Source organism: Astyanax mexicanus, chromosome 20, assembly GCF_023375975.1.
Source record: "Astyanax mexicanus isolate ESR-SI-001 chromosome 20, AstMex3_surface, whole genome shotgun sequence".
Lineage (NCBI taxonomy): Eukaryota > Metazoa > Chordata > Actinopteri > Characiformes > Acestrorhamphidae > Astyanax > Astyanax mexicanus.
In genome coordinates, this window is record NC_064427.1 from 3535008 (window position 1) to 3558066 (window position 23059).

General features: G+C 37.2%; 1 protein-coding gene across 3 annotated transcripts in view; it reads right to left on the minus strand.

The window, feature by feature from the left end:
- The window catches only part of rfx3 (regulatory factor X, 3 (influences HLA class II expression)), a 37447-nt gene extending 14727 nt beyond the window's left edge, over positions 1–22720 (minus strand). For 2 of the 3 annotated variants that reach the window (XM_022680896.2, XM_022680895.2), the window contains exons 1-9: positions 22584–22720; positions 10179–10303; positions 9165–9253; positions 5456–5714; positions 3783–3857; positions 2371–2552; positions 2116–2235; positions 884–1008; positions 684–799 (exon numbers count right to left, since the gene is read on the minus strand). In XM_022680896.2, coding sequence (XP_022536617.2) covers positions 684–799; positions 884–1008; positions 2116–2235; positions 2371–2552; positions 3783–3857; positions 5456–5714; positions 9165–9253; positions 10179–10298 — 1086 coding nt within the window. In that variant the 5' untranslated portion in view covers positions 10299–10303; positions 22584–22720. The remainder of the gene's footprint in view (positions 1–683; positions 800–883; positions 1009–2115; positions 2236–2370; positions 2553–3782; positions 3858–5455; positions 5715–9164; positions 9254–10178; positions 10304–22583) is intronic. The other variant, XM_022680897.2, reaches the window with a different exon arrangement.
- Positions 22721–23059: the final 339 nt, after the last annotated feature.

The following is a 23059-nucleotide window of genomic DNA, read 5'->3' on the forward strand; positions in this document are numbered from 1 at the left end:
TGAGGACGCCTTTATTACAATGTTATACAATGTTTATTACAATGTCTCACAAACAAGCCACCATGTAAGTCATATTGTAGTGTTTCCTCTAAAGTTAGGATATGTTTTAAGCAGTGGTTGCAAGTCCACACCCTGTCTATCGTAATGTGATTGTACTCTGTGACTCTATTTGCATGAATCACATATCAAGTTTGGCATTAGTTTACTACTGCTTTACAAACAGGTATTTTCCATCTGAAAGATAAAAACTGTACAGGGCTAGAATAGTAATGTTAGCTGAGGTTATGAACGTAACTTGAGGACTGGCTTCCAGTCTTTGTGTAGTTTTAACTCACGTGTGACTTCCGTTGCTCACATATAAATGCATCAGTAGAAATGCACGGCTGAGGTAAATTTATTACTAAAATTGCACTGCTCCTAATAAAAGTTAGGAGTAGAAGTTGCTTAAACTATTTTTGGTTTGGTTGCAAGTGCTTTTTTATTTAAAAAGCATGACAAAAACATACTTATGTGCTATTTTGTTTATTCTGTGGTGAAAAAGTGATAAAATCAAAGAAATCCTTTGACCTAATATTTCATTATGTTTGGCTGATAATGTTAATTTTAGGCAATCCCTAATAACATCTTTGTAAATGTTGCAGCAGCACAATTTGGTAGGGGACAGACTGATTAAAATCACTAACCTCGCAGTGTTCTCTGTACAGTGTCTGAAGGGCTTTGATATCCTCCATACTGACGTCCTCAACCCCATGTTCTCCCAGGTCAAGCTCTACAAACTCGGGGAGCGCCCGAGAGGCATCTGTGGAAAGACCGTACACTAGATTAGCATCATTAATAGCTGGAATACTCTTGTGATAATGAGGCTCCTGCAGTCTAGCCTTACCCAGGAACTGCTGGTGGTGCTGACTCTGTGCGATGACCGTCTGCTCTGCAGCATTGGGAGTGTGCTGACCGCTGCTGGGATAGTTATCTCCCGAAAACCCATCCATTTTCTGCACTGGCTTATACCTGGCAAGTCCAAAACACAAGAGGGCATGGAGTCGGGCATGACAGCAAAGCATTCATCAATTTACTTTATTGGCATATGCAGCAAAATGGTCAAATGGACATGAAATTAGTTACAACAAATACCATGTTATATATAATACTATATACTATGTGTTATCCACCAGTCAGTTCAACTGTTAGCTGATAACTGCTCCACTAAGATATTTCCATTTTATGTGGTATATAGTCTAATAAATCAGAAAAACTGACAAACTGTCCCTTACACTGTGCCAAAATTTCTTTTCAAACAGACCAATTGAAATACTTTAAAATGACCTGAAAAAAAACAAACAAAAAAAACTCTTTTTACATTGACTTGCATTGAAATTTTAGATGTTTTTTCTCTCTCCTTTAAAGTTGCTGTTTTGGAGATACTTGTTTTTCATTGGACAGCGACGATACACACTATACACATCATTACAACAACATGTTTAAAGTAATGGGACATGATACTAGTTTCTATCCAATTAATTTTGACACGTCAGCTCAATTTTGTATATATTTTAATATTTTATAATATATAATTATATATTAATTTTCTATTATTTTCTAACCTCATTTCCTTCTTCCCCTCCTTCACTCCTCTATCCCATTATTTCCCTTTGACCTCCTTTGGGCCCTGTCTAAAGTTGTTTTTATCTTCTATTACTTTTGTACTTTACTATTGTATATAAGTCGCATTGGACAAAAGCGTCTGTCAAATGTAATGTAATGTAATGTAATATGATATCCTATAATCTATTCTATCATGCCATTTTTAAAGACATGCATATTGAAACAGATGGAGACAATGGCTTCTCTCTACTTTTATTTATTTATTTATTTATTTATTTTTATTAAACCTTTAATTTAACCAGGCAAGTCATTAGGAAGATATTCTTATTTACAATAACAGCCTGTCTCTGGTAAATATGAGAGTAAAGTTGATCCCTTAGGTAGTGTCACGCCTTAGACGGCCTTAATGAATTTATGGTAAATTTGTTTTTTAGCTTGTTGTTTCTTCTAAGATATAATCACTAGAAGGTAAAAATGTATTGTGTAATTTCTCTACATGTCAGAATCAAGTACCTCTGTTTCTGCTGGACAGGCTGCTGCCTCAGTGCCATGTACTGCATATCCTCTTGTAGTCGGTTCAGTGGTGAGTCTGGTTTCACCCGGATCCCATAATAATGATACTTGGAGTTTCCTCTGCATTCAGAACATTGGGTACATTTAGAAAGTGTGATGCTGCATCCATTATCCATAAGAAAAATCAGGAAATAAACCCGGAGTGTGCAGTAAAGACGAGTAAAGACGAGTAAAGACGAGTAAAGACGAGTGTACCTGGTTCCAAGGCGGCGTGTGCGCAGCCCCATGAAGATGGAGCGGATGAGTTTTCCGAAGGATGCAGCATTGACCGGGTCCAGTTTCTGCTCCTGGCAGTGGCGAAGGTAGTGGCTGTAGAGCGTGGAGCGAGGCAGACTCACCCCATCTGCAGTCTCATAGTTATCCAGGAGCCACTGGAGCTGCGGAGGAACACAGTCTGCCATGACCATCAACAACACAGCACTGAATTCTTCCTACATTTAAACAATCAACATAATTCAAAATGAATATAAAGGAATATATAGGGATGCACCGAATATTTGGCAACCAACATGATTTGACCAGTAGAATTCAGTAAAATAAGAGAGATATAAATTTGCTACTAAGATAAAGGTATGATTAGAGAAGCACTACTTGGGAAAAGGTATGATTAGAATTACACTACTGAGGTAAATGTATGATTAGAGCAGCACTACTGAGGTAAAGGGATGATAAGAGTTACACTACTAAGGTAAAGGTATGATTAAGGAAGCACTGCTGAGGTAAAGATATAATTAGAGCAGCACTACTGAAGTAGAGGTAGGATTAGAATAGGACTACTGAGGTAAAGGTAGGGTTAGAGCAGCAGTGGTGAGGTAAAGATATGATTAGAATAACACTACTTAGGTAAAGGTTTAATTAGAATAATACTACTGGGGTAAAGGTAGGATTAAAATAACACTACCTCAGCAGTTCTTCTCTAATCATACCTTTACCTCAGTAGTGTTATTTTAATCCTACCTTTACCCCAGTAGTATTATTCTAATTAAACCTTTACCTAAGTAGTGTTATTCAAATCATATCTTTACTTCACCACTGCTGCTCTAACCCTACCTTTACCTCAGTAGTCCTATTCTAATCCTACCTCTACTTCAGTAGTGCTGCTCTAATTATATCTTTACCTCAGCAGTGCTTCCTTAATCATACCTTTACCTCAGTAAAGGTATGATTAGAGAAGGACTACTGAGGTGAAGAAGGTGAAGAATTAGAATAGCAATACTGAGGTAAATGTATGAATAGAGCAGCACTACAGAAGTAAATGTATTGCACTTTGTTGGTGTATCTGCTAGAATATGAATCTGCAGTAGATTGTTAATTGATTTGTTTAAGCAAGGCAAAACAAGCTTAAGTATTAGCTTTTGTTTGATAAAAAAATATATATATTTCGGTGCATTTCCAATCTACAACCCTTTTTTATTAACCCTATTTTTAGCACACAAATTTATAACAGTCAGAAGAAGCCAAAAAATAAAGAAAGACATCTGCTTAAGTCCCAACACCTTAATTAAAGGAGGAAACAGCGTTAGACAGAGAGCGCAAAAAAAGTGTGCACAAGGAGCACAAGATGGCGAAGTGAAGAGCAAGGCATCGATTTCATGGGTGCAACTTACATGGCTGTTGAGCAGCGCACTTCTCTGACTGGACAAACCCTCAGTCTTTTGGAGCGTCTCAATCGCCATTTCAATCTGATAGACCAGAGAGCAAAAGGAAAGGACGGGGAAAACAACACAAAAAGAAGGAGGGAAAATAAATAAATAAATAAATAAAATAAAAGGCAGTAGCGACAGAGACCTGTACTGAAAACCACCAAACACGCAGTGATCAGTACAGATTAGCAGAAAACAAAAATCAACTGCTTCAAGCCTCCCAACCACCAAAATCACACACATCACATCACAGCAGATCAACACACACACTCACCAAGCCTGCATCTTTAAACCAGCACTTCCCCCAGAAATCTCAATAATGAGAATTGTAGTAGTTGTAGTAAAATCAAAAAACTTTCAGCAGATTTTGCATTATTATTAGTATTGCTATTTTTCCATATATTATCAATAAAAGTGTGATATTTGTTTTTTTTTTTTATAAGAAATTTTCATTTATAATAATTGCAGGAAGTTGTGAATCACCACATGCAGTATGTGTAGTTTCTGTAGTGCTCTAATGAGGTAGTTTCTGATCATTAAACATTCTTTCTGGTTGTATCATCCATATTGTTATTATTATTAGAATTATTTTTTAAAAAGTTGTTATATTCAACACCCCATTACCCCTTTCTACCCCTCTCTTCTTTCTCATCTCTCTCTTTTGCCTCTCTCTCTTTATTCTTATCTCTCTCTTTCTCTTTATCACCACTCTATTTTTCTTTATTTTCATATCTATTTCTCTTTAGTCTCACCTTTCTCATCTCTCTCTATATTCTTGTCTCTCGTTTTGACTTCATTCCCATCTCTCTCTTTCTCTTTATCACTCTCTTTTTCTTTATTCTTATATCTCTTTCCCTTTACTTTCATCTCTTTCTCTCTTATCTTTTCCATCTCTCTCTTTCTCTTTACTCTTATCTCTCTTTTTCACTTATTTCTCATCTCTCTCTTTCTTTATTCTTATATCTCTCTCTCATTGTCATCACTCACTTTCTCTTTATTCTCATATCTTTCCTTTTAGTCTCATCTCTCTCTTTTTCTTCTTTCTTGTCTCTCTCTTCTCATCTCTCTGTTTCTCTTCTATCTTGTCTCTCTCTCTATTCTTATCTCTCTCTTTCTCTTTTTATCATCACTGTCTTTCTCTTTATTCTCATATCTCTTTCTCTTTAGTCTCCTCTCTTTCTTTCTTTACTTTCACCTTTGAATTTTTACCAGTACCTAGTCCTTCAAACAAGTCAAATTTAGTTTAGCTTTTATTTTTTTTTTATAACTTTAATAAAAATTTCATACATTTTTTTAAGCATTTATTAAAAAAAAATAACTTGAGAAACTGACAAGTTGCAAAAGAATTGGTCCTGTGATCATTCAGAAAACACTTAAATATACCTTCAAATTCTTTTCTTTAATCAAGGTTTATCAATTTTATTACTAGAGGGCCAGCAGTCTTATGACTTTTTCTGCTCAAAAACCCTCAACAGCTAAACCTGGCTATTAACACTGAAGTGAGGTGAATCAGACCCTAATTAACACACTAATTAGGATTAGAGTTGGAGAACTAAGCTAACTAACAGGAACGTGAGTAAGGAAGCGCAGGGATTTCACTGCTGTAGTTAAGAAGCAGGGCAGGGGGCGGGACTTACTGTAACTGGTGAGGCCCTGGTGGTCTGGGCTGCAGAGTGAGGGGCAGAGTTGTCCATGGTGTTGCCCCCGATCAGATAGGCCCCCGAGCTGCTGATGATCTGCCCGCCGGAAAGGCCCATCGGCAGCCCGTTGCCGTTGTTGGCCATGCTGTGGGACGTCACCACTGTGGTCACTTGAGACGAGCTGCCTTGCGTGTCAAAATAGTTCCCACTGCTGTTCTGGCTGTACATCTGCGGCTCAGTGTAGGAGTACATCCGTCTGGATTTTACAGAAATAGGTGCAAATAAAACATGAATAAATGGACACACTAAAACTAAAGTTAAACAGCAGAATGAGATATTGTCTTATATTGTGTTTCATTTGGACAAGAACTTAAAAAAATATCTTCAACAAAAAGAGCCAATCAGATTGCTGCTTACGCTGCGAGAGAAAGAAGCATGCTAGAACCAAGGCCTCCAATTGATAAGGAGATCTGCGCAAGTGCAGTAGCTATACCAAATTGAGAAAAATCTGTTTTTTTGTGCATTATGGAGCCAAACTGTTCCAATATCAAACTGTAAAATATCAAAAAGGATGTTTTAATACTCAAAATGTCTCATGTTTTAAAGCAGCAAAGTCAGCAAAATGACAGTTAACGGGCAACTACTGTATGTTATGTATCACTGAATAGAAGTTCTAATAGCTCTCTAAGTTTCTCTAATTTGTGATTTAGTTTATAATATATAAACAAACACTCACTGCACAACGTATTACTGTATACAACGAAAGAAAACAATGTCTCTGGATGCAGAGAATTAAACACACTCATCTCAACACATTCAAATGTATTAAACTAATCTTTTCTAAACAGCTTTCATAATATTCTTGCAGCAAATTTTGCTTTGGCATCTCATTATAAAACGATAGTGGATTAATGCTCAGCCCAAACTGTGCTGAACTGTCTAATGGGAAGAAATGAAGCAGTAATGATGGAGATTGCACTGTGTGGTGAGGTGAAAAAGCAGAAAACGGAGTGTTTTGAAATCCGTGCAAAAGCAAAAGGGGGGCAATGTCCCATTAGTGTCAGAGGAATAATTGTTCTGACAGCTGTATTAAACATTTTAAGCACATTACCTTCAGTCTACAGAAATCCTGAACGGCAGAAAAACACAATAATCAATTTGAAACACATTCTCACAGCTGCATCTGCCGGCTGCTTTGTTTGAAAGTGCAGTTAAGATTGTCGTTCTGCAAAGTCGTCAATCAGTGACAAGCTATTTATTGTAAGATGACAACTTGTGTCTTCTTTAGTGTACAATAAATAAAGGACATTTGGAAACTGGGGCTGCAACGGTATGTGATTTTTTATGATAACAGTCTAAGAAAAGATCACATTACGATTGTATAGTTGTATTTTACAATTATACTAAATCATTAAAAGAGTAGTGAACACAGATTAGTACACATGCACTTGGGGGCTGAGAGATGTAAACTGTGATTTAATTTCTGGAAACAAGTGGATTAGCCGTTTGTTAGCCATCTTCTTTTCTGAGCTGGATTTCTTGCTGATAGTTGTTGACAGGCTGAAAGCTAGTCATCATAGCTGTTTGATATGATATCTATGTAATATCTGTAGGCTATTCTGTTCTGCTCAAAAGGTATAAATCCCAGAATAGCTGGTTAACTAGAATGTTAATAGAATGTTAATAGTCTCATTAGGCTTAAAGCATGTTAGCCGTGATGCTAACTCTATTTCTGAGCCGGTAGCATCCTAATAAATTGATAGATAAAGTAAGTCTTGCCGTTTGCTATACAGCTCTGGAAAAAAAATAAGAAAATTAAGTTTCTCTGATTTTGCTATTTATAGGTTTATGTTTGAGTAAAATGAACACTTGTTTTATTCTATAAACTACAGACAACATTTCTCCCAAATTCCAAATAACAATATTGTCATTTAGAGCATTCATTTGCAAAAAAAAAGGGGAAATGGCTTAAATAACAAAAAAGAGGCAGATCTTTCAGACCTCAAATAATGCAAAGAAAAAAAAGTTCATATTCATACAGTTTTAAGAAATCAGAAATCAAAAATAAATATTTGGTCGAATAATCCAGGTTTTTAATCACGGTTTTCATGCATCTTGGCATATTCTCACATATTCTCCTCCACCAGTCTTACACACTGCTTTTGGATAACTTTATGCTGCTTTACTCCTGGTGCAAAAATTCAAGTAGTTCAGTTTGGTGGTTTGATGGTTGTGATCATCCATCTTCCTTCTGATTATAGTCCAGAGGTTTACAGCCCGTGATGCTAACTGTTTTGCACGATATGCATGATATTATATTATATTATAGATATATTATAGTTATATATTATATGATAACCGTCCATTTTCTTGTTACAGAAAACTTTAAAACCAGTTACTGCTGCAGCCATATAAGCAACTGCCCACCTACAAAAGATAAAATGGTCTTGTATTGAAAGAAAACTTCTAAAAGCACTCGGAACAGACTGGTCAATCTTCAGCAAAGCAGCTTTTCTGAGACAGGTGACCAGACGGGTCATTTAGCGACTCCACAGTCCGTCTTGCAGCAGCGCAGTCAGCTCTAATGCCCATGCAGCCGCCCCCGACAAGCAGGAGAGCTTAGTGAAGTGCTCTCCTCCTCTCAGCCCAGCAGAGCGAGAGGACAGTGTCTTTCTCAGGGCCACTCGACGATACTTGTGGTCATCGTCAGGTGACTGCACACAATTCACACCCCCGCTGGGACTGAAGTGCCATCAAAAGCCAAGAGCCGACGGCCCACAGGTTTCTGTGACATGAAGGATGGAAACGTCCCACAGAGCTGATGAGGGGTTTCTGTCCTCTAAAAAAAAATCTAAAACAATATGGCGCTAAACATGAGGAAAGATATTGCTGCATGTCTTTAGCTGCCAGGTAATTAAGAAAAAAATACAGATAAAAAAAAAAAAAAACTGAACAGCAGTTTATCAGTTTAACCACAAAAAATGCTTAAAAAATTAAGCATCAGGGATGTTCACATTCACTCCAGTGGATCACAGCTAATCTGGTGCTATTAACAACAATGAATTGACTATTTATACTGATCAGCCATAGCATTTTAATTGTTTTATGCTCATGGACCAAAGTGAGGAGCTTATTAAGGGAGCTATTTGTAGTTCTATTATTACAAAATGTAGTCCTGTAACTGTTTCTCTGCATACTTTATTCAGGGTTCATACACTTTTTAACCAATAAATTTTCATGATCTTTTCATGACTTTTCAATGCCTTCAAGGCAAATTTTCATGACCATACGATTTTTAAAACATCAGTGCAGACACAGACAATAAACCCAAAAGGTTTATAAACCAAATTTCCATAACTTTTTCAAAACTTTCTGGGTTTTTAATATTTTTCCAAAACTTAAAACAGGCCTGGAAATGGCTATTTTCCAGTTTTTTCATTTTTTTTATTATTATTATTATTATTATCCCTTTTCAGCCTGTTCTTCATTGTGTTATTATTTGGGTGGTGGGTCATCATTCTCATTAGCAGTGTTTAGCTGCTGTTACAGTGAGTGGATTAGATACGGCAGTGCAGTGAATACTATTAGACAGCTCAGCTCATGGGACGTGATCTTAGAGCAGTACTTTCACTTTCTAACAAAGTATAAAGAAACAGATGCAACTTCTTTTCTTTCAGAAACCTTTTAAAGGATTCAGGTCACTCACATAGTTCCATTAGTGTAGACGCCGCTGTTCTCCTCCACGTACTGCACCTGTGCTGGGTATACATGCTGAACCTGTTGAACAGTCTGGGCCTGCAGGGACAGAGCATGGGAATATAATATGTTCCATAAATATACATGTATAGCAAAAACATATATAATACTATTTAAAATGAAGTACTAAACAATTTAAGCCCATAAACACAGCTCTAGAAAAATTAATAGAACAGTTCAGATTCTGAATCAGTTTCTCTGATTTTGCTCTTTAAAGGTACATGTTTGAGAAAAAAATAACACTGTTGTTTTATTTCTCCCAAATTTCAAATACAAATATTGTCATTTAGAGCATTTATTTGCAGAAAATGAGAAATGGCTGAAATAACAAAAAAGAAGCAGAGCTTTCAGACTTCAAATAATGTTCAGAAATCAATATTTGGTGGAATAACCCTGTTTTTTAATCAAAGTTTTCATGCATCTTGGCATCATGTTCTCCTCCACCAGTCTTACACACTGCTTTTGGATAACTTTTTGCCTTTACACCTGGTGCAAAATTCAATCAGTTCAGTTTGGTTTGATGGCTTGTGATCATCCATCTTCCTCTTGTTTATATTCCAGACATTTTCAATTTGGTAAAATAATATTAAAAAAATAAAAAAAGAAAAAAATATATATATATTATTTTGGTACTCAGACACATCACAATATGCACATCAGTTAATCAGTAATACCGTCCCCCTGCTGACGTCTAATCATCTGCATCTCACTCAGCCAATCAGGTCCACTCCCTCCTGCCCCGCCCCTAAACCCATACATCACTCAGTGCCCCTCCCAAACTAGCCCTCTCATTTTTTTTAAGCCTTTTTTTTTATTTGAGCTGAGGGTTCAGTCAGCTTAAATCAGGAGGTTCAGTGCCCCGCTAAAGACGTACATTTATACAATTAAATCAATTAAAGACTGCACACATAGCAGAACAGCAGCAGCAGCTGTGAAGTGGTGGTGTGATTAGAGACTGGCTCACCTGTTGCTGAACGGGCACCTGAGAGGCCACCTGCTGGGCAGTGACAGCAGGCTGCACAGGCACGCTGGTCTGGAGGGGCACTGTAGACGTGGAGTCAGCGCCTGCCTCTGGGGTTTGCATGGCGCCTGCAGGAGAGAGAGAGAGAGAGAGAGGAGAGAGAGAGTGTAAGTGTGTGAAAGTGGTGAAAGTCAGAGAATTGGGAGGTGGTGGGCCACATGATGGGCATGACATGAACCTGCAAAATAAAATGTCATACAGCCTCTCAAAATGTAGGGGATAAAATAACCACAAATCCACTCTGAGAAAAACTCCAGCTTTCCTCTCGCTGCTGGAGTGAGTGATCGTGTAAGAGCTAGAGCTCCAGTACAAATCCAGTCTACCCATGTCTCAGATTGGCCTGTGCAACAGAGAGAACTCTCTTCTTGCTCTTCCTTTACTGGGGAGGTCCTGATGAGTGCCAGTTTCATCATTATAGTTATGTTTTTGATGGTCTTTGCGGTGACTGCACTTGATACAAGTTTCAAAGTTCCTGAAATTGATTTTTGGATTGACTGACCTTAATTTTTTCTTAATGATTTTTTCTTAGTGATTTTTTTCTTTACTTAGTTGAGTAGTTCTTCTCATAATCTGGATTAGAGCATGACTCAAATATTCACTATTCACTGTATACCTGTAACTCTACCTCTTCACTACTTTACTTTAACTGATGCTCTCAAACACTTTAACATTAAGAGGCAAGAAATTCAAGTACGGTAATTAACTCTTGATGAATTCAGCACAGCTGTTAACTGAAAGCCTGAATTCCACGTGACTCTACCCCATAAAGCTGACTGAGAAAATCCAGCAGAGATGTAATTTCATTATCAGTTCACCAGATTTACCATCATTAATCTCTGATTTACCAAACAAGCTGCTGATATGATCAGAACTATAAATCATATATTAGACTCCACTAAAATTACTATGGTTGTATGCATGCTATTCATATTTATTCTAATATTATATGTTTACTGGGTAAATTAATACTTATTTATATAAGCATACTTATAGTTAAATATTAATAGAAAAAGTATACTTTACAAAAAAAAAACAATTGACGAATTGAGAATTACATCACTATTAAAATGCTGTGATTGACAGTAATTACAATCATGAATTAATCATAGTAAAAAAAAAAGAATTTCAAAGTTCATTTAAGGAAATATGGCTAATCAAGGCTCAGCACACTGCTAACTGCACTATGTAACTTTGGTGAAGTAGGCAGGTCAATGCTTTATTAAATGTCAAGAACTGTATTAAAGCATAATTACAGTAAAATTAAGTGCTCACATTTATTTATTACATATTATATTTGATTGCAGGACTTTATTGCTTACACCAGAATAAAATTAAAATATTCCTTACTTAAAGAATCATTTTAGTCAACTCATTATTTACCACAATGATGTGTTCAGTAGGTTTAAATTACTCATATACCAACATATGATACATGTGATTTTAAATCCCTTAACCATTTTACTGAAATCAGAAAAATAAGCACTGAACAAACGCTTTCCACCCAAAATTTACATGAGGTGTGCATAATAATAAAATGGAAAGCCCACGCTGCCCACGCCTAGTTTCTGCCTCCTGAGTGAAGTGCAGAAAGCTGGAGTAAATATGAGGTAAAAGGATGAAAGAACAGAAGCGTGGAGCTGAGAGATAGCTTATCTGTCTGCGTCCATCTGTCTCTCAAACCCAGAAGAATCGCTGCATCTGTGATGGACTGATACAGAGACACCTGCTCCAGCTGTGACTCTCCAGCGCATGAGAGACTCAGTCGTTTATACATTATAATAATAACAACTTCAACTTTTAACCATCAAATACTGCAATATAGTAGTGCATCTCAAAAATATTTAATATAATTAAAAGATTACTTTATGTCCGTTTATTTCAGAGCTCTCAAAACCAGAGGAAAACAGCAAAACAACAGTAAAAGGTAAATAAGAGCATTTGTTTTTCTGGAATTAAAAGTGTGAATTCAGCTGTAACTGGAAATATCTGCGCAAAACTGTGTTGAGGTGCACAGCTTTCAACACGTTTACGTGTTTACAAGCACGTGCCCAGCCATGTGGATGGAGGCCACTTCTCAGGCAGCAGGAGGCTGTCACTCACACAGACACAGAGACAGTGCTGTGTGTGCACTTTTTGTGTCAATAATCAAAACATTGCAACAGGACGTGTTTGATTTATTGGCTTAAGTGGCTTCGCACGTCCTGCACTATTGCACATGCGCACATCACGGTGATGATGCTTACATGATATATCGCGCAATCTGTCTGTCTGTCTGTCTGTTAAATTCTGTTCACTATAAAGGGGCTCTATAGAGTGATCTGAATTTTCACGTTTCAGATACAGCTCTTATCTTAGCAAGTCATAGGCTCCTCTGAGCAGCAGTCAAATACTCTGAATAATACAATAATTTAGGTCCACAAAGCAGGAGAAGGTCAAAAGAAGATTGCACAACAGGCCAGTGGATGAGATATGGAAAAAAAAAAAAGAGTAATCTTGCTTAAAATATTAAAAAAAATAACTTTCAGCTTGAGTAACAGATATCAGTCTCCACTAGAGGGCAGTACCTGAATGTAAAGCACAAAAAGATGAATCTGAGGTTGAAATATAGTATTATTTCAGTAATATGCACCCAGACTGTATCAGAGCCTCTGGACCACCCTGCTTTATAAACCGCGTGATCTGACCCCAGCACCTTCCCATGTTCCAAACACACTGAAACCACGGCTGGGCAGTGTCACGGAGGTGCAGCAATAAAAAGGGTTAATAATTAATCTCTCAGCTCTCGCGCTCCAGCCTGAGCTTTCTCAAATCTGCTGCTGCTGCTGAACCAAAAGCGTACACCCAACATAACCAGTTATTATAAAGTCAGAACAGACATGATTCATTTCATCAATCAGCCTACACTGATCCGCTGGGGGAGGAGAAGAGAGAGAGCATGCAAAAGAGAGAAAGAGAGAGAGAGAGGCAGAGCATCAGGCTCAACCTGAGAGCTTTCGCGTTCGTCACACACGAGTCTTCCCTGCACACACCTGCCACACCAATGCAAATACACAAGAGAGAGAGAGAGAGAGAGCACAAGAGAGCATGAGAAATAGAAATAGAAAAAAGAAAGAGGGACAGAGAGACAGAGAGAGAAAGAGAGAGAAAGAAAATTAGACAATATATATATTTTTGATTTGCTTCCTTTGTTTATTGATCACTACTACTCCTGTAAATATCACAATATTCAAATCATTTTTTTCTTATTTATTATTATTTTCTGTTCACTTCTTTTTGTGAAAAGAGAGCAAGAGCGAGAGAGAGAGACAGACAGAAATGGCTAGTGAGGCTGTACAGAAAAAAACATGATCTCTCTCTCTCTCCTAGTAAGAGAGAGTAAGTAAGAGAGTGAGCAGGGCAGAGAGAAAGTGAGAGAGAGAGAGAGAGAGAGAGAGTGCACACAGGGGAGTGAGTGAGCAAGAGAGAGAAAAAGAGAGATGAGTGAGCAAGAGGTAAACATTTACGGCAGGGTAGAGAGAGCATATAAGACAGTAAACTGAAAGTGCATGACAGATAGACAGGCAGACAGGCAGGCAGACAGACAGAAAGACAGACAGAGAAAAAAGAACAAACGAGAAAAACAAAGGGAGAGAAATAAGAAATCAAGTAAGGCAGCAGTCAGAGAGCATAAGGAAGAGATTTAGCGAAGAATAAAAAACAAGTAAGAGAAAGAAAAAGAGAGAGAGAAAGAGAGAAAAGGAAAGAAAGAGGACAACAAAAAGAGAGAAAGAAACAAAGAGAGAGAGAAACAAAGAGAGAGAGAAATAAGAAATCAAGGCAGTAGTCAGAGAGCATAAGGAAGAGATTAAGCGAGCGATAGAAAAATAAGCAAAAGAGAGAAAGAGAAACAAAAACAAGGAGAAAGAGAGAAAAAAGAACAAACGAGAAAAACAAAGGGAGAGAGAAAAACAAAGAGAGGGATTAAAAAAAACTAAAAATCAATTAAGGCAGTAGCCAGTGAGAGAGAGAAAAAGAGAGAGAGAGGGAAAAGGGGAAAGTGAGAAATAGAGATTGAGAAAAACATAGAGAGAGAGAGAGAGAGAGAGAGAATAAGAGAGGGAGGGAGAGAGAGAGAGAGACAGAGTAGAGGAAAGTAGAAATAGAGAAAAAAAAGAGAAAGAGAGACAAATAGAGAGAGAGAGAAAAGGGGAAAGTGAGAAATAGAGATTGAGAAAAACAGAGAGAGAGAGAAGAGGAAAGTAGAAATAGAGAGAAAAATAGAGAAAGAGAGACATATAGAGAGAGAGAGGGAGGGAGAGGGAGAGAGAGAGAGAGAGAGAGAGAGAGAGAGAGAGAAAGTGAACATACAGTGAATAAGGCTCTGCAGCCCCATCCCGAGCTCTGGCTTAAGTTCCCGTCATGCGGTCTCTCCTGGCTAATTATACCCGTTCCTCCTGACAGCTGAGCGGCTCTCCCCCGAGGCCGAGCGCACGGCAAACGCCTCCTCCTCACCTCCTGCTCCTCGTTTACCTGGAGGATACAGGTGCTGTTGTGTTCAGGTGCAGTTCTGCCTCCCCCCCTCCACCTAATGTCTGATTACACAGCAACCTGCGCATGCAGTACGGCTGCAGTGATAATCACAGTCACATCCAGCGAGCTCACAAACGGCCTGATTACACTCACTGCTTTTCGGGGGAGTGCGGGGAGAGCCGGCGTACTTTCCCTCGTAAACCATGATCTGCATTTAATACTAACTAAAACTACCTGCAGTTCAGGATACATTATTATTAGTAATAATGCAGTAATAACACGATTGGGCTAAAGAAGAGGAACTCTCAATCACGATCAGACTGGTCACTGTTATTTATCAGATAAAATTGAAAGGACAACAATGTTTGGACAACAATTCAATATAAAATATAAATTGAAATTACTTCGGTGAAGAATAATGGTTGCCCAATTTTTTTACATCAATTAATATTTAATTATAAGAAATTTAAGGGGTTTCCAATTAGAGGACCCAGCTGTAGACCAATAGTAACCAAGCTTGGTTGGAACCAACTTCCCATGGTTTTTCACATGGAAAGGCTTGTTAATTAGCCAATTATGGCACAGTTCCACAGCATATACAGCTCTTGAAAAAAATAAGAGACCACTTAAAAATAAGAGTTTCTTTGAATTTACCAAATTGAAAACCTCTAGAATATAATCAAGAGGAAGATGGATGATCACAAGCCATCAAACCACTAAGCTGAACTGCTTGAATTATTGCACCAGGAGTAAAGCAGCATAAAGTTATCCAAAACTTTGTATTTGTAATTGTATTTAACAATTACAATAAAAAATACTACTTATCTAGTAACAAAATGCCCCAAGTAACGTAGTAATTTTGCGAAGAGAAACAGGAACCGCAGATGCCAGCAAATTCTCATGCAGAATAAAACCTCCAAACTAAGCCCACTTGCTCCCTGTTGCCCCGCGTCACTAGAGAAGCCTGATAAGGAGTGGCAAAACTTGCCACAAACAGGCACCTGCCTGGCTCCTCTGGCTCCCACACCCCCAGCCCCCATCCCCCAGGCCCTCCGCACCTTCCCTGCATTCATGTGCTCCCCTGTGGCCCACTTAAGGCCTGTGTGCTCCACAGAGCAACTGGATCCTTAAAAGCCAGGCTGCAACAAAGGGCCAAGCGGAGGGCAGCACTCGAGCTCACCCCCCACCCCCACCGCTCCACCTCTCCATCCCCTCCATCCCCTCGCCAAACCCTGTACTGCTTTAAAGGCGTCCATCAGCCAACCGCTTCCTTCCTTCCTGATGCTGAGCTACAGACAGCTACAGAGAGCTGGAGAAGAGGAGACAAACTCTGTTACATCATTAAGCCGTTGTGTCAAAACGTGCTGCTCCAATCAGATACACCTGTTAAACATGAGGGTGGCGGCACTGTAGCTACAGCGTACGAATACAGTACATATTCACAAGAGCTGTGTGTGTTTAAGGTGTTTAAGACTAGGGCTGTGTGTTACGGTTCAATATATATCACTGTAATACACTGCAATAACTCTAGATCTAGAATATGTTTAACCTTTGCTAGTTAACAGCGACTTTATTTTTTATGGTTTTTTTTTCGCATGCTGTGAGGATTCTAATTGGCAAAGGACGTTTCCTTTGTTGCCAGAGAAAAATAAAGCTGGCCCATAGGTGTGTAACGATCGGCAAGGTGCAAAACAATAATTATAATAATTAATACCATGGTATCTCAATTTCATTCACTTCATGAAGCAGCAGAGCCTCTGATTAACCAATTTTATGATTATTTGAATGCTAAATAGTGCTATAAGATATTGAAAAATACCCTAATATTACTAAATATTTTTTGTATTGATGCACATGTTCATTTGCCAACTTTTACACAAGTGACATTTAACGGGTCATCAGTTTTACTAATTTCAAGAAATTCACAACTGCATGTTGCCATCACAGTACATCGCAATTTACATATTGCCAAAATTATACCAGCAGGCAAAAAAAAAAAAAAAAATAATAATAATAATAAATATATACATATATAAGATTTTCACACAAAAAAATAAAAAAAATATGGATTTGGATTTACTTCTCTACTCTTTTCTCAACACAGTCCCAGTCAGTAAATTCTCAATAGGGTTTAAATCTGTCAATTGTGCTGAATCACCTAAACTTCTCCACTCACTGCCCATTACTTTATGAACAGTGTGGCATCTTGCATTGTCTTGATGGTAAGTCAAGTCATTTTTGTGTTTCTTCTCAAAAATTAACAAAAAAAATACAGTAGTTTTGTCCATAATGGGCAAATGAGACAAAAAACAACATAAAACAAAAGTCTTTGTGGTTTTATTCCAGCGGCTCCCAATGTATAAGCTTATAAGCAGCTGACTTTATCCCGAAAAGCCGTGGATATGAATTATTTACCCAGCCAGCGTCTCTCAAACTGATTGGAAAAGGAACAGGATACAAAGAACAGGTGGCACGGCCCTATTTTTGTGCTCCGCCTGCCTTTAGATAAGTGGTAATGAGATCTGATAACTAGTCGTTTCTTACATCCTGTCCTCTGGTGTGGGACATGTGGTGCAAGGCCAAACTTCAAAAACACTGAAAGCCTGAAAACAGACCCAAAGCTTATTTTCTGTTCAGAAATTAAGCAAAAAAAACCTACTACAGTAAAACTGTGGATTTGTATTTGTGATTTGTTCAAACAGGTCAAATCTGACTGAACTGCTGCTGCCAGAACTATGAACTCTTAAAGTCTGAACAAATCTGAAAAAATTAAAAACTATTTCCAAACTGAAACATTTCAAGAAAAAGTTTCATTTTTAACATTTTTGAATATCCAGCAGAATACCTCAAATAGGGATGCACCATATTGGGAAAAAATGCATAACATAATAACATTTCTGTTACATATATTATGATATTAAGAAATTTGATCAGAAGTCAGTGATCCCTATTGTTTTCAATAATGGAGTAAAATAAAATATAATTGATTACATGGGGCAGGCCAAGGACTAAATGTGGTGAGGTTGCCCAACTACATTTGCCATTTAAATATATACTATTGTTTGCCACTGCACAAACCATTCTCTCTACAGAAAAATCTCAAGCAATTTGACATTTGACAAAATTTAATTTGACAGTGCACCTGGAATTGCAGGTCTGGCTAGGTGACTTGCCTGGTCAAAATAATAACTTATTACCATCTTATTACAGTACATATATGGATATGACAGAACTCAATATTGCTCACTATGTATTCTTTAGCAAGGAGATCCCAAAACATGAATTATAAATAAATCTATAGAAAAATATATACATATAAAATATAAATATATCACAATAATTCTGAAAATATAGATTATTCAAACAAAGAAGGATACTGTCATTTTAAGACATATCATATCACTGATATATTAATAATTTAATAGCATAATATGCAGATACGCACATATAAATAGCAATAAATAAACAAACAAAATATATATATAATATATATATATAATTAAAACGCTGTTTTCAAACAAAGTTGAAGTACCTGCTTATTCACACTAATGGGCTCTCCATGCTAACAAAAAACAATGCAAAAACGGGCAATTTTAAGGTAAGCTAAAAGTACCATATACAAAAAAAAATGTGGCCATATATTGTACAAAATGTACAATATATATTGTGTACATACAAACACAACTTGACCAATATTAAAGCCCGTCACCAGTGCATGACCAGTGCATCACAAACAACAACTCTAACAGAATATATCTCCCAAATTATTATTACATAAATGTCCATTGTCCTTTAAAAGTGTGTAATTGCATTCATTGCATTGCATTGTCAACAAATTTAACATCATGTATCAGTGGAATAATATATATTGGTCTTAAAATGACAATGCTATTGATTATTGCAATTATTTCTTAGGCATTATATTGTCCAGTAAATAAAATAAATAGCCATTGTGACCTGCTTAGGCCTAGCAATAGCGATGCTAAAATAATACATTGTGCAGTTTTAACTCCAAGACATGAAATGCAGGCCTGAGTGATTAGTTCTCCGCTTGGCCGCCTCCAGGTAAGCCTACTGAGCACCTGTCGAGTCCTTCCAACCTGCTCCTGGTGCACAGCTGTTTCCCTGCCTAATGAAGACAACAGGGGGACTGAGGCAGCGGCGCGTCTCACTGAGGATTCTGATGCAATTCTAACAACTGTTTACAAAGTTAGAAAAGGAGAGCAGACTGCCTGTACGGTCTGGAAGAGACACAGAGCGGTCACTGCATGTTTCTATTAGGGGTGGACAATATGGCCCTAAAATAATATCACGATATTTAATGATATTTTTTTCCGATAACGATACTGTTGGCGATACTCTCAAGAATACACTATTGCAACAAAATGACAATTACATTTTATTATTGCATACGATATGATATGGCACACCCCCGACTGAGATATTAAACAATACAAGAATGTTATCAGATTTGTAACAGAAGTCAATGCTCCAGAATGTCGTGATACTAATAATAATGCACTTCAAATCTCTCCATATATCCTGGATTACAGTAAAATAAATTATTCGGGACAGATATAATCTGTCTATAGTAGATATTAATGGGGAATTGAGAACAGTGTGAATTTTTAATTTGCTAAAAACAGAAAAAAAACTTAGTAATATGTGATAATTAGGGGTGGGTGATATGGCACGATATTTCAGGGTATAATATTGTTCAAGATATTAAAACATGTAAGCAATATTATTACGTACGGTTGAGACAAAGAAAATCAAACCACTCAATTCCATATTGAGTATTGAGATATTAATGATGGCAGTCACATCCAGCTATGTTTTGCCTTTCAGCCTGCACTAAAGGGGATGCACATTCTTAATTTTTTCTCTGGGGTCGAGACACTAGATATGGCATAGTGTGGCATCTGACTGGATGTCAGATAAAAAAAAATCTATTCCAAATTAAGCATGAAAGAATACAATCAGAATGTGTAACATCAATGAAGAATTACACAGAAATACCATATTTAATACATTGAATCACACTACACTGGTAGAAAGATGGGCAGTATATTTATAAAAAGTCCTAAAGTGGCAAGGTCTTACACCAACTATTGTCCCAACAGAAAGTTTGAGCAAGAGAACCTATTTGATGATACTCAAGAGAGGTAATCAATATCGGTTTCATGCCATCACTGATACAGTAGCTAATACTGTGATAAAACTGAATAGAAAGTAAGCTATCATATATCACAGCTGTCCTTTACATTAAATAAATGGACAATATAAATTCTCAGAAAAGATATGGAATAGAAACTTATTTGCATTTATTTTTAATAGTTTATTTGCATTTATTTTTAATAGTTAAGATTTCCCTTTTCCTATTTTGACTATACATGCTCTTCATTTCCAAGCATTTTTGCACATATATTTTAGGTTAGATTAGAAAAATTAACAAGCCTAGTCACATTCATTAAACTGTGCAACTACAAAGAATAAATTATGCACACTATACAGAAATATAGTCCAGTTATAAAGTCGTCCAAACAATGAAAAGATAATAGACAACTTAACAGCCAATCTCCAAATCAACCAATATAAAATAATAATAACCGGGAGCCGTGGTAGCATTGGTAGCTCTTAGAAATAGAGATAGGGTGTTCTTTAATAGACTTTTTTTGTATTTGGCCTTGCATGGAAATGCAAAAAGATATATATATATATATATATATATATATATATATATATATATATATATATATATATATATATATAATTTTTGTATAAAGTTATCCAAAAGCAGTGTGTAAGACTGGTGGAGGAGAACATGCCAAGATACATTAACACTGTATTTAAAAAACAGGGTTATTCCACTAAATATTGTTTTCTTTGCCTTATTTGAGGTCTGAAAGCTCTGTTATTTCAGTTATTTCTCTTTTTTTTTTTGCAAATGAATGCTCTAAATGACAATTTTTTTGGGGGGAATTTGGGAGAAATGTTTTCTGTAGTTTATAGAATAAAACAACAATGTTCATTTTACACAAACATAAACCTATAAATAACAAAATCAGAGAAACTGATTCAGAAACTGAAGTACTCTCTCAATTTTTCCAGAGCTGTATTTATCCAGCTAGCTAACTAATATTAGCTGCACTTGCCCCCAGTGGCTAGCTGGTAACAATGGATAGGCTGCAGGTTTCGGTAACGCTAGCCGGCTAGCATTGTGTATCAGTCATTAAATGAAAGCACATTTAGCATTAACGCTAGCTAACTAACCTGTGTGTTTGGAGGGTTTTAACCACATTTAGGTAGCAAGCTGAAATGTATACAAGTGAGCTACAAATAAGCTTACAAATGCAATGTATTCTGCTAATATCAGTGCAAGACCACTATAGTTAGCTGGCTAACATTATGACTAACGTTGAATAGCCATAGCTAGCTAGCTTTAGCTCATTCAGACAGGTTGGCCAGCCAGCTGCACAATTCTGCACAGTTCTTCTATTAATAAAAATACGGAAAATCAGATACGGCTTTAAAACAGTTTTGCAGTTCTGCAGTTAAAAAATACAAAAAAAAACCCAACTCCCAGTTTGGTGTGGTTGTGGTTTAGCTCGCTAGCGAGGCTGGAGGTGTTGAAGAATAGCGGTTAGCTAGCTCGCTCTGACCAGGTGTTTTGCCGAGTTGTGCTACATTGTCAAATCGTGCTACCCGAGTGTAACGTTATATTATTTATTTAAAGGTAAAAACACACATACAAAAAATATATTAAAATATATTACAACATGCTCCCAAGCTGAATGAAGTCTAGGTAGAAAATGTGGATAAGCCTAAATCACTGTATAATCAGTGTTAACAGAGTAATAAAGCTGACTGTTAAGATTATTATTATAATCTTACTATGAATTGCCATGATCGATTACATTAAATCGATTAATTACCTTCTGTAACACTCGCGCCAAAAATGCAATATGGTTAAACTTAAGAATAATATTATTGAATAAACAATTTCAAATATTTTTTTGACAAAACGAGTGGCTCAGCGCATGCGCACTGCAAGTAAGAAGCACATATCGGCGGGTAGCACAGAACGGCAGAACACCCGGCCACCACTGTGTCGGCTAGCCGGAGGAAACACCTGCTTCTGAGGATGAGGAAAGATGCTGGAGCAGACCTAACGCTAGCTAATAAAAGCTGAAGCTACCAAACGCTTAAATAAATCAGCGAAAATGGACAGGATATATAATATTTAGCTATAACGTTAGACACATTGAATAAGCATGAACAAATAATCTTGATAGAGTATATCATATTGCTAATACATAATAAGATAGTTAGCTAGGTTAACCTATCTAACTAGCTAGACTGTTTTTGGTGCGTTTAAAATAATCATTAAATTTTTATAGGAAGCTAAATTAGCTAAAAGCAAGCGTGTTCAGCAATAAATCCAAGTGAATGTTAAAAAAAACGTTAAAATCCGAATACAAAGCAGCACAAAACCTAAAAAAAAATATATGAAGACTGCTGTAAGTTACACAAATAACTAGATATAAATAAAATAGAGCGATATAAATACACACATACATACATATAGATAGATAGACAGATATATAACGTTAAATAGATAGATGAAAAAATAACTAGCAAGGCTAGCTAACTAAACAGCTGTATGGCAGGCTAGCTAAGTTACGTTTTACAATGGACCCACAGCTCACAATAAAGCAGAAAACCTTCAGCAGGGGAAAAGTGCAAACCAGCCGCAGCAGCAGAACCCCAGCCCGCCGGGCAGCGCTAATGCATGGTGGAATAAAGCCTATAAAAGCAGTAATCAGCTGTAATATTCACCTGCAGTGTGTGGGATTATGTGTTGATGAGGATGAGGATGGCAGAGGCGGTGAGGATGGAGCGCGAGGTTGTTGTTGTTGTTGGTGGGTTACAGTCGCCAGGACTACGGTGACTATGGCGCTGAATCGCGGGGCAACGGTTGCTATAAAGCGCCGCCTCAACCAAACCCCGAAACCGAGGGACCGGCCGGAAGCGCGAGCGCGAGGGGGGCGGGGCTTATCGGCGCGCGCTGAATAAAAGTTCACAAATTTTTACACTTATTTATCTTTAAATCATCTATAAAACAAAGCAAACGGTCAGAAATTCATGTTTCATTTTTATAAGCTGTCTTTAAGACGTCTCAGACGTTTTCTGAACTAATCATAGACGAGGCTTCCTCTATTCGCTTCATTTTTCCACCGGTTCCACCTTAAACATCCTTCAATGCAATTTAAGGTGGAATTATGAAGATGACAAAAAAAAAAATCAAAGCAAAA